Source organism: Miniopterus natalensis, chromosome 11 (assembly GCF_054644295.1).
Source record: "Miniopterus natalensis isolate mMinNat1 chromosome 11, mMinNat1.hap1, whole genome shotgun sequence".
Lineage (NCBI taxonomy): Eukaryota > Metazoa > Chordata > Mammalia > Chiroptera > Miniopteridae > Miniopterus > Miniopterus natalensis.
Genome location: NC_142091.1, coordinates 70,340,690 through 70,353,379, shown reverse-complemented (window position 1 = coordinate 70,353,379; position 12,690 = coordinate 70,340,690). Strand labels below are relative to the sequence as shown.

General features: G+C 42.5%; 1 protein-coding gene and 1 pseudogene across 1 annotated transcript; both read right to left on the bottom strand.

Annotated features, from left to right (window-relative positions):
- Nucleotides 1-283: 283 nt before the first annotated feature.
- Nucleotides 284-11,075, bottom strand: MS4A14 (membrane spanning 4-domains A14). Its single transcript, XM_087822294.1, has 7 exons — nucleotides 10,938-11,075; nucleotides 9,420-9,548; nucleotides 6,538-6,588; nucleotides 4,479-4,628; nucleotides 3,484-3,582; nucleotides 1,883-2,398; nucleotides 284-1,360 (listed from the first exon to the last, which is right to left on the bottom strand). Exons 1-7 carry the CDS (start codon nucleotides 11,073-11,075, stop codon nucleotides 284-286), a joined length of 2,160 nt encoding a protein of 719 aa, XP_087678420.1.
- On the bottom strand, nucleotides 7,259-9,349 carry LOC148092079 (nucleoporin NDC1 pseudogene; annotated as a pseudogene).
- Nucleotides 11,076-12,690: the final 1,615 nt, after the last annotated feature.

The following is a 12,690-nucleotide window of genomic DNA, read 5'->3' as shown; positions in this document are numbered from 1 at the left end:
GTTGTAAAATGAATTGCTGATCATAAATTGAAACACTAACACTGATGACAAAGAACTTGAAGGTGAATTGTTCTTTTACCCCCAGAAAGTTCTGAAACAGTTTTAATATTTGTTGTCATTTTATTTTACTTAAGAACAAATCCTTTGAGTGTCCTGCATGCCCTTCATTTTCTGGTAAGTTGGCAAGAACACTTGGGAAGATAAGTTGGAGGCAACCATATTGTTTTCCCCCAATTTGGTTCCATAACTGGGAGCAGTGTGGTATTTGGGCAGATTCTGCAAGTTAGTCAGAGTCCTCAGATTGCTGTTGATCCTTTGGGTAGCATGAGGTTAAAGCTGGATCTTCTTTGTATGAAGTTGAGCTCATTGAAGTGTTTTGTTGCACGTCTTGTTCTGAGCCTACATTGTACAAATAAGTGGAAGATTCGTCTTGTACAGAGCTTTGGCAAGAGGAATGATGGAATTCTGGCTTCATGTCTTCTGATTGCTGGTCACTTGGTTTTGGGCACAGACTTTTTATGTCCGTCAGTTTCATGTCTTTTGTTTTTATAGTGTTTATTTCCATATCGTCTTTTTGGATACCAGCGGATTGAAGGTCTTGTTGGTTCTTATCTTGATACTGACTCTCTTGTAATTGCTGATGAAGGAAATGTTCGGGTGTGGCATGCAAAGTTTGGGCTTCTTTGTATAGAATTTTCTGCTTTAGGAATTGTTTTTCTAATAGTTCTTGGGTTTGCCAGGCTTGGGATTCCAAATTTAGAGAACGTTGCATTTCATATTTGCGTTCTTCTGCTTTACCACCTTTGTTTCTCCATTCTTGAGTTTCCCAGTCATGGGATTGTTGGCCTAAAGGTTGCCAGTCTTGGTATTTCTGGATTTTGGATTGCAGATGTTCACCTAGCTGCTTTGGGGATTTCCCCTCTTTGCCCTGCTGGTCTTCACCTTGCCAATTTTGCGATTGTTGCTTTAGGTATTGCTTTCCTTGGGTCAGCTGGTGTTCAGCTTGCTGATCTGAGAATTGCATAATTCGGACTTGCTTAACTATGGGGGGATTCTTTGGGGATATCCAGTTTTTGATTTGCTCATCTAAGGATTTCTTCCTGGGTAATTCCTGGTCTTGGACTGGCAAGTCTAGGGATTGCTTTACTGAAGATTGCCAGCCTTTGCTATGGTGCTCGAAGGAATGCTGCTTCACGGCTTTCTTCATTTGGTGTTTCCCTTTTGAGTTCCAATCTTGGGTCAGTAACTTGACTTCTGATTGAATGTCTTGGTATGACACATGTGTAAATTGCTGGTCTTGCTGTTGGGTGTTTTGTAGTTGATTACCCAGGGATTGCTGTTCTAGGTGTACATTATGGGTCTGCAAAGTATGGGATGTTTGGGTTTCCAATTGCATGGTTTCAGATATCAGGTAATTAGACTGTGTGATATGAGATGCTGGTGCTTGAAATAGCATGGCTTGTGATGGAAGAACTTGTACTTGGGAAAGCATATCTTGGGAGGGTGTGTCTTTGGATTGTGTGTTTTGGGATGGTGTGTCTTCGGATGGCATATCTTTAGATATCTGGTCATGAGACTGTGTGATATGGGATGTTGGGGCTTGAATTAGTATGGCTTGTGATGACAGAACTTGTGTTTGAGAAAGCATATCTTGGGAAGGCATTTCTTTGGATTGCGTGTCTTGGGATTGTGTGTTTTGGGGTAGTGTGCCTTGGGATTGTGTGTCTTGGGATCGTGTGTTTTGGGATAGTATGCTTTGGGATTGTGTGTCTTGGGATCGTGTATTTTGGGATAGTGTGCCTTGGGATGGCATATCTTCGGATGTGAGGTCATGAGACTGTGTAGCATGGGATGTTGAGGTTTCAGATAGCAGGGATTGTACTAGCAGAGCTTGAGATGACAAGTCATGTGGTGGTAATGCTTCAAGATTTTTTACATAACGGGGTGGCAAAACTTTGAGTGGCATGGCTTTAGCCTGCGGTGATTGCATTTGCATTTCTGGGAGTTGTTTGATAGCAAGTTGTAGCTCTTCATCACTTATTTGTTCAGTGTGTGTGGTTTTTTCTGAGGGCCTTTTCTCTAATATGACAGACAAAGATTTCTCACTATCTTTCTCATAATGTTTTAACAGAGGAGGGGTATATTTCTGCTGTTCATATGTCCCACACAAAGATGTGTGATTATGACTGCTTCTCTTGTCTGAATGATAGATGGTTATAGGATTTTTTGATACTTTTAATCTGAAGAAGCTATAGCCTCCAAAGAAAACAGGTTGTACGTTGGTCGTTAGGCCATCACTGGAAGGCTCTTCTTGAATGTCAAACTGTATTACAGCATTTTCTTCTGTTATAGATAATTCATTCCTTTGAGTAACATCCAATGGCAAGAAAAACACAATCTATAAAACCAAAGGGTAGGGAAACATTAATATAATAATCGTCTTTGGTGGTTCTTTCCTTCTTGTATTCCCAAGTCATTTTCATCTCTGTGTTAAGACAGTAGGTAGGAGATAACAACTACAGGAGGAGTAAGAAAACCAATGCTACTGCCCTTTGCCATCAACTCATTGGTTTTATTTTGGACAAGTCATCACCTTCTATTATCTCAAATATTGAATGGGAAAATTTTATTAAGATAGCCTGAAAGTCTTCCCATACTTAACATTATAAAGCTTCTAAGACATTTAAAATTATCCAGTCAATATTCATATACTCAGTTTTATTTATTTATTGATCACCTACTAGATGAACTAGATGCTGCAGGTCAAAGATAATTAGAAGTGGGTTTTGCCTATAAGGTGCTCACAACTATAGGTAAACCAAGGTATAAGTAGATAACAATGTAGTTTAGCAAATGCTATTACGTAAGTAGCCACTAAGTGCTTTATGAGACTGTAGATGACAACCTAATTCTGAGAAAGCCAGGAAATGTTTCATAGAAGAGGTGGTATTTGGTCTATATCTTGATGAGTAGGAATTCCTCAGGCAATCAAGTAACATGAAGTGAGATAGGAGTCAAAATCCAGGTCAAGGACACAGTGGGTACAAAAAGATAAGGCTGTGAGGTAGCACAGTGTGAGGGCAGGCGATAAGCAGTTAGATATTTTTAGATGGTATGCTATGTGCTATTTCTCTTCTCTGCTTTCTCTCTGGTGAGGGAATGGCCTCACACACCCTTATGACCCAAGTATAAGCTCCTCATGTGACAGTCACATGGTTCCCATTAAGTCTGGTCTTTCATATATTTTGGCAGGGAGATAAGGGGATATGTCAAAACGATGAAGGACAGCAGATAGAGCAAGAAAAGGAAGTATAGTTGGCTCAAAGGGTGGAATGGGCCTTTAGTTTTAAGCTTGTACTTCCCTGACCTTCCTAATGTGAAAAGTTTTAGTTCAGCATCTGAGAACATTACTCTGCCCACTGACAGGCCAGACGTCACCTTGGAATGTCCTGATGGGAACCGTTCTTAGAACACTGAACACACCTCATTTGACTTGGACCAGCACTTGCTTCTGAAGGAGGCTACAGTCACAGAAATGCTGAGTTCCACTATGCTGAGGATCAGTAAGATGGATAGAATTCCCTGCAAAAAAAATATGAGGATAAATAAATGGCATTTGGGATGAAAGCTATTCTATTTTAAAGATCTAAGCCAAGCTTTACTTGGTCTTACACTGTATGACCAAGTAAAGCAAAACCCATACTTTAGATGCATCTGTAGCAATCAGTGATTGAACAGTTTTCATCTTATGTCTTCCTGATAAGCAGGGGGAACCATCTCCAAACCCCATATGGGCCAGGCAACCATCTTAAATGAGTGAAACAGTTAGGAGGGGAGATGGTAGAGAGTAAAGGGATTTCTAGGGTTCATCCATTACAATAGTTACCATGTGAGAATATTGGCCCCATGATGCCTGGAGGAAATAATGAAAGAAAACTTCCCTACACTGGCGAGGGAGAAAGTCACACAAGTTCAGGAAGCACAGAGGGTTCCAAACAAGAGGGACCCAAAGAGACCCACTCCAAGACACATCATAATTAAAATGGCAAATGTTAAGGACAGAGAGAGAATATGAAGGGCTGCAAGAGAGAGACAAGCAGTGGCCTACAAAGGAACCCCCATAAGGCTGACAGCAGATTTCTCAACAGAAACTCTTCAGGCCAGAAGGGATTGGTGTGAAGTTCTCAAAGTAATGAAAGCAAAAACCTGCAACCAAGACTGCTTTACCCAGCAAGGCTATCATTTAAAATTGAAGATGAAATAAAGAGCTTCCCAGACAAAAGGAGGCTAAAGGAGTTAAGTACCACCAAACCAGCATTGCAAGAAATGCTGAAAGGACTGCTTTAAGAACAAGAAATATTGAGAGGCAGGTACATGGGGAAGGGGGGAAATGGCATTAAATAAGCACGTATCAATAGTAACCTTAAATGCATTGTGAACATAGCTCAGATAAGATTATACAGAACAAGACCACTTACATTGAAAAGGATTCTACCTACAACACATATTCCTTCTAGGGAAGGCATCTTGCAGTAATGGTGCTGGTACTGAAAGCTGATAATGGTGAGTGTGATCCCAGCCACCGCAGCCAAGGAACTGATCACATTCATGGCCATGACGCCTTGCCCCTGGGAAAGTTTTTTTAAAACAATAAAATAATTTAAAAACCAAACCAAAAATACCTTGTAAGAAATTCTTAGTGCATTTATCTTTCCAGATACCCCTCCAGGATGAACTGCTCCACCAGATCAGCGTGCTTGAAAGGCTTGGTAAGTTAAATCCTGATTCATCAAAGTCAGAAGATAAACTGCTTTAATATGAGCCAGGAAGCCAAGAAAAAGAACGGGTACAGTAGGGGTGCTCTATGGTTAATACTCAAGAAAATGTCACTTTATCCTGATGCACCACCTTTCACAATCGATAAGCAACATAGGCTGTTAAAAATTATCTTGGCCCGGCTGCTGTGGCTCAGTGGTTGAGCATCGACCCATGAACCAAGAGGTCACTGGTGTGATTCCCGGTCAGGGCACATGCCCAAGCTGCAGGCCCGATCCCCAGTAGGGAGCGTGCAGGAGGCAGCCGATCGATGAGGTTTCTCTCTCATCGATGTTTCTATCTCTCCATCCCTCTCTAAAAACTGATAAAACCATATCTTTTTAAAAAAAATTACCTTGGCCTTGTAATCAGACCTGATTTTGAGTCTTAGTGAACTGGGACCTCATACAAGATAGCTAATCCCTTGGAATCTCAATTTCTACCTTTAAAAATGAGAGTGATGTCACCTAATTTTAGGGCAGTGCCCACTTATTCACCTATTTTAACAAATGTTTAGTGTGCACTGGCTATGTGTCGGACACTAAGTTGAGCCCCTGGGATACAGAGATAAACAGGGTAGCCGAGGTCCTGCCGTCATGTGGTTTAATCCATTCCCCAGGGCGATTCAAACAATCCCTGGTGTCTGCCCACTAGATGACAGCAGTACCCCTCTACCCAGCTGTGATAACCAAAAATGTTTGCAGACATTGTGAAATACTGGGGGGGCGGTTAGGGGGTAAAAGTGGGGGCGGGGCCCCACATCGCTCTCAATTAGGAACCACTGAGTTAGAGCAGTGATTTCCGACCTTTTTCCATCTCATCACACACATAAACTAATTACTGAAATTTTAAGGCACACCAACATTTTTTGCTGATTTGACAAAAAAAAAATAGGTATAATTTTGACTCATTCACAGTTTCACACTGGATGGCTATTGTTGCATTGGCTATTGTCATTTTTTTCTGTGGTTTTTTTTTTTTGGACAATCTAAGGGAAAAGAGGTCAGTGCCCCTGACTAATAGTCAGGTATCCCTTCATTTAAAAATTCTTGCCCTACACAAGCCAAGGACACGAGCAATGGTGGGGAGAGGGACTGGGGAGGGGGAAGGAACGGGGTGGAATGGGTCATTGGGGAGAAAAAGGGACATCTGTAATATTTTAAACAAAAAAAAAATTTAAAAAAAAAAATTCTTGCCCTGGCCGGCTTTGCTCAGTGGTTAGAGCTCCTGCCCATGGGCTGAAAGGTCCCTGGTTTGATTCCAGCCAAGGGCACGTCCCTCAGTTGCAGGCTCGATCCCAGGTCCTGGTTGGGGTTCATGTGGGAGGCAACCAACCCATGCGTCTCTCTCACATCCATGTTTCTCTCTCTCTCTCCCTCCCTTCCACTCTCTCTGAAAGGCAATGGAAAAATATCCTCAGGTGAGAACAAAAATAAACAAACAAATAAATATTCTTGTGCACACCGGTTGAAAATTGCTGTTAGAGGAATGTAGGAAGGTTTCTAATAAGCATCTCTTTCAGTTTCGTTGACCAGGGAAACTGGAACCGGTGAAAGAATGTAGGGCTAGTGGCAACACTGACGAACAGGAATGACATGAATGCGAATCTGATGTATAAGGGTTTTCCTGGGAGATCTTAGATTACTAAAGGCTTTACACACAAAGATGAGATAAAGCAAGTAGAAGATTTTAAATTACAAAGAAGTCATGAAAATTACTTACCAGAAAATTTCTCTTCCTGTTGAGTCCTGTGAGATATCCTGTAATAATGAACTTTTCAGAAGAAAAGAGACAAAAGTTAACAGGTGATGGGCTTTACCACCTTACAATATAATTTACTTTGGAAGTTATATTGTAATCTATGCGTCTGTGACTCTCCCAGACTTCCTAGTCTTTCCACCTGAACATCAGAGGACGGTAGCACGGACATAAGATACTGTGCGGGCTGTGCTCAGCACTAAACTTCTTTGCCAGGGTCAACTGGGAGAGGCAGGCCCCTCTTTAAGGTCCAAAGGATCCCACTCAGATGTTTGGCCCAGCTGGGCTCCAGAACAAAAGATGATCCTGGACTCGGGGTGTGGAAAAGGGAAGGGTGAGCTGTGTCTGCTCTGAGCAGATGGAAGGAGACTTCCTCAGGGTGGAGCTCTCCAAGGCTGATGTGGGAGCTGGAATCTAGTGTAATGATCTCAGCCACTCCTTTTTTGGAAATTGAATAAAGATTTTATTATACCACACACATAACAAGCAACTGGTACAGAAAAGCTGTTTTCAGTTATTCTGTTGAGAATTTCTTTCCATGATTTCTCCCATTAAAGTATAGTTTTCAAAACAGCCGCCATGACAAAGGAAGCATCTAATTAGTTTATATTCTTCTGATCCAAGAATGCTGAACATTTACTGTCCATCTGTCCTTATATCAGCCATGTAATGAACACAGTGTATATTAGCTATCTTTGAACTCGAAGAACTGTTGAAGTCTCTTCTGATGTTCTGCAGATGCTTGAACAGAATTCAGATGTTGACCAAATGTAGTAGTTATTCAACAGATGGTAGTTTTTAGTGATGCCCTAAATGCAAATCTTAATGTTTCACAAGAAGCACCCACAAGGTTCCTGAAATCCGAGGTGGTTTACTGGAACCACGAAGAAGCTTGAAGTACTTGTCAGCTGCCCCTTGCAGCATCAACAAAGTACTGAGAATTGCTGGTAGTGTAGTCTGGACAACTGCAAATCTATCTTCTGTAAATGATGCTGCTCCTGAGACAGAGCTTCCAACAGCCTGAATGGAGGCCTCTGGGTGCCTACTGAAAAAATACATGATCAGCACCCATTTTGACAAGAAATTCTTAATCCGTTCACATTTATTCTGAGTCCATGAATAAATCACACTGGGCTCTCATTGTCTTTCCCTCAGCACTAACAGCGCACGGAAGGCTAGAAAATTCATTCATTTTCTGATCAGAAGCAGAAGTCCATAATCTTGGCCCTTTTCTTATTAACTGAGAACTTTGAGGTGACCCATAGCAGGTATTTACATAAAAATCTCAGCCATCCTACTCATTCAATGGGCATCCAAGGGGACTTGTAACATCAGGAGTAGATAATTTTGAGGATGACAGTGGTTGGTGTCTTAACGAATGGTGACACTGAAGGACAAGGCACTTGGCTAGATTTTGGGGTCTGAGAAGTAGTTTCTTCTGGAGAATTCAATTTCTTAGGTTCCTCTGGGTATGATGAAGACATTACTCTTCCATTCATAGCAGCGGCTTCTTGGCAGAGAACCAGTTTCTGAGTCATATCATATAAAAGATTTCAACACTCCCTTGAAGTGGCTGTCAGATTGTGCAGATGTCCTCCTGGTTGGCTAAGACTAAAACCTTCTTGTCTTCATGAAGGAGACTATTGAGAAAGCAGCACCAGGCCCTGCAAGGCCACATCCTCTATGATGAGGGGAGAACTGCTATTTAAAACTCCCTATTACATGACAAACCATCTAATTCTAAGAGCAATTCACCACTTCTCTCAGAGAAGGCCTGTTTACCAGAACTTTCAGCAGCTAGGACACTACTGAAGATATACTTTATGCTCAGTAAATATCTTCTCAATGAAGGGTGGTGTCTTAACAAGCGGTATGCCGGGACCTCATTAAAATTCATGCCTTCAGATCACACAAAGTCACACTGGGAAAATTTGGCTGTGAAATGGGCAAGTGAGAAGTGGGTCTGTTTGATTTTTCTACAGTGCGACACCTGTAGTTTGAAGATCACATTCAGGATTATGTATATTTGGAAATGAAAACCCTACGAACTGTCTTCGAAACACAGATGGTAGAAAAGGCATGGAATATTTATGTTCATCTAGAGGGAGCAGGGATTTTAATAGAGACAAAAGTCTTATTTATTTTTCATTCCATCCATTTGTTCATTGAATGATCCATTCATTCACACCTACTGTGCATTAAGCAGGAGTCTAGGTCCTGAGGCTGTACCAGCCACTGAGGCAATATTCTTGCCCTCTTGGGAGTGTATGTTCCAGTGGTGGAAGCTCTAATGAGTCTGCCCTTGAATATTGGAGCACAAAGACAGGAGCCAAGGCTGTGGGCATTGGACAGAAATAGCACTGTACTGAGAATTTTAGTTCTGGCTCCAAAATTAACTAGATAAGTAACACATGTAAGATTGTCTTTCAGGATAACAAGGGGGTTGAACCATAATCATCATCTTAAAATTCTCCTTAAGCTGTGGGAGTCTGTGATTCCATGAGTGCTAGCTAGATATGTTTAAATTATCGATTCCTCTCAAACTCAGTGTCCTTATTTGCAAAGGGAAAAGCAGGATCTTTACTCATCTAATCTCCCAGATTGGTAGAAAGGAGCCAATGCCTTACTATACACACAAGGGTTTTGGAAACCTTTAAACACTGCACTCCTGAGAGTAGTTATTACTATGATGATGGCAGTGCAGTGACTAAATGGAGTCATTTCTCTTACCATGGAAGGGCCTGGTCTCCTTGGGGACCAGGTTCATGGGATTCATTATCCCAGGACTTGAGGCAGTTCAAACCAGTCTTTATAGTAATTTTTCTAAAGCTCCTGACAGTACTCACAATAAGTGCTCCCCAGAATGGGTATCCTGTGAAGAAAACAAGTGGAAATCTTTGGGAGAAAGTGAAGTAATTAAATGCAAATATAGCTCCAATGCCCGCAATGATCAAGGCAAGCAGGATCTGGATAGCCTGTGAAGAGAGAAACGGGTACCTGAGGTCACAAGTGCCCCAGCATCTTTGCACTGGCGCTCCCAGGCCCCTTGAGCTTCCCTCTAAGTCCCTTAACACCTTCCTCTTTCCACTGACCAACCGCTCGAAGGTTTCCAGGAGGCCAATATGTCTCTCTCCCCATCACACTCATCTGGGCCCTTCAGGGTCAAATGCTTTACTCTCATCCATCACAACTTGCTATATCCCCTGGTAATACCAATTTATCCTGTATCAGAAAAATTTGAGTATTTGCCTGACTTGACCTGTAGATTGTGAACTTCCCGAGGACAGAGGCTACAAGCTCTTCTCCTTTACATTTTTCCTTCTGTAGCACCAGCAGCCCGTGATTACCCTCCCTCCCCAGCACACACACATTTTCCACATTCGCTGCCTGCTTTGGGGATTGTAGCTCAGCCCAGTTCTCTAAAAGCTTACGAAGTTCGCTGACGCGGGGCAGAGAGGCTGGGGTATGGTTATGTCTCACCCCTTAGTGCGACGGCCCGACTGGAGCTGAGAGTAACCTAGTGGGCTATCGGTCTGCAGGGAGGGGAACTCCTCGGGGGTCTTGCGGGGCCAGCGGCTCTTCTCAGAGCAGAGCTGCTCCTCCAGCATGCTGGCCTTTGTCCCCAGGGCACACCTCTGTGTTGCCTTGCCACAGGTAGTGACTTCACTCTTGTCCTAAGGAGGCTGTGCATACACCTCCCTTCTAGGTACATTGATGACTGAAACTGTTCATATGTGTACGTCTACTTTGTTGATGACCATGGAGCACTGGACATGGTTTTTGAAGAACTCTTAGTGCCTGTAACAGCACAAAGGGGAAGTTTCAACTCTCCTCTAATGGGTTTTGCTCCAAGCTCAGAGGTGCCACCACAGCCTGAAGTTGCCTCCTCAATAAAATATTTGGAAAAATTACACTGGTTTCCTGCATCCCCTCCGTTATGATTCAAAGACCAATACTAACTCCTTATGAAACAGTCCTAGGATCTCCTCAGGGTAAAGGGGAGTTAGTAATTATAATGAAATATTCTATTTCTCAGAGTTAAATAAGCCCTCAGGAACATTTCCAAGGCATGAGGCAAACTGTGTGTGTTTCTAAACAGAACTTTTATTTCTCTTGCCTATCAAAACTCTAGGGAAATGGTATTATTGGCTACACATTGGCTCTTGTACTGATGATCCAATTATTTGTACATGCAAATGATTTAAAAGTACTTATGATTCATCAAGAAGGATATGTCATGGTTGAAAGGTGAGGGGGGAAAGAGGGAGTCCACTCCCTTCCTGAAAAACACCTCTGCAGACATACATGGAAAAATAGCATCTTTTTTCCCTTCCAAGAAGACCCACGGATGGGAGACGACTTACCCCCAAGACTCTTGGCTCTCCCTTGAGGAAATCCAGCAGAGAGCTGTGAGGCACGTAGGGAAAAGCAGTCAGTACCGTTTCATTTGGTTGGACAGTGATAACACGGGTCGGTCTTTTGACCTCTAATGGTGGATCCATGATTCAATGGCAAGACTCTAGTAGAAGAGTGAGTGAGTGAGCATGGCAGGCACGGTCATGGCCTTCCCTTGGTCACACGTGGAGTCCTTAGCAATGAGCCATAGTGATTTCTCCACTCAGTACTAGAACCACAGAATCATAGTCATTGAGTCACAGAGGCTTAGAATTCCAGGGCACATCCGTCCCCTGCCTTCCTGGTGAAGAATTCAGTCACTCACAAGACGTGCTTCCTTGTCAGCTGATTAGAGACAGACAGTAAACACCAAATAAATGGACGGTATATGTATAAACAAATTCCAGCATCTCCGTTCATGAGATATAAAGGAACTATGTTCATGAGACATAAAGTGCTCTAGGCACTGTAGGAGGGGCTTGGTTTTAACATGTATTAAACTGCTTTGAACAATTCAGGGCTGAAACTGAGGTACAGAGAGGTCCGGGTGCCCAGGGTCAATGCTACGGGACAGGGGAAGGAGTTGAACTCCGCTCCTCTATCTTGGCATCTGTGCTGTTTCTACTCGAGCTTCCACCCTCTTTCAGAAGCAGGCTCCCACCTGCAGCTCATGAATTGTCTCCTATATTATTTACCCAGATTCCTTTGTAGTATAAAAACCAGTCATTAAGAAGGTATAGGCCCCGATGTAGCTCCCGCTTTAATAGAGCACATTTTAGCTTTCAGAAAGACCAGTAAAACTAATTCTGCTGGAGGCCTTCCTGCTTTAAATTATACAAATGCAATTAAATCAATATACAGGGTCCTTTTGGAATTTTGCTTTCCACATTAATCCTTTATATTCTTATATTCGCTGTGATTTTAACTAGTGAACCATAAAGACAAATGATTTCAGAAAACCAAAAATAATGTACAAATACTATCTTGAGATTTTCCTAGTTCGTGGCAACCACACATAGCAAGGTCTCTGGGCCTCAGCACTGCTGGCATTTAGGGCCCGATAATTCCTTGCTGTGGGAAGTTCTGTGCATTGTAGGATATTTGGCAGCATCTCTGGCCTCCACGCATCAGATGCTAGTAGCACGTCCCCAATCGTGACAACCAAAACTGTCTCCAGATATGGCCAAAGTAGCTCTCTGAGGGAAACACATCATTCCAAGTTGAGAACCACTGGTGTATAGAAATAATCGCACACTGTGCTTTCTGCTTATTTTTTATATATATATAATTCCTCATTGTTTTTTACATCCAAACATCAGAGAAGGGATGTATTTCTCAACACAACATTTTTCTGCCGATGTTTATTCAGGTAAATTTTAATGTATGTACCTAACGTGCAATGCAACATTTTAAACAAAACCAAGTGTGAGGCAAGTGTGTATTTAAATTCTAAGTGAGCTGATAGGCCCTCGGAATCACGTGGGGTTTTGAAAAGCCCTCTGTGCAGCGCAAGGGAAGAGCAGGCCAGAGGGTGCTGGCTCGAACTGCAGCCACGAACCGCAGCCATGAACCGCAGCCACGAACTGCGCACACGGCGTGTTTGCAGCCAAGAGCCGTGATTATTTGGTGAGCAAGTAACTGCAATATTCTAAGCCTTTTATAACCTGTTAACTTACTACCTATATGTAGATAGTTTACTGCCTTTTGCTTATATTTTAGGAA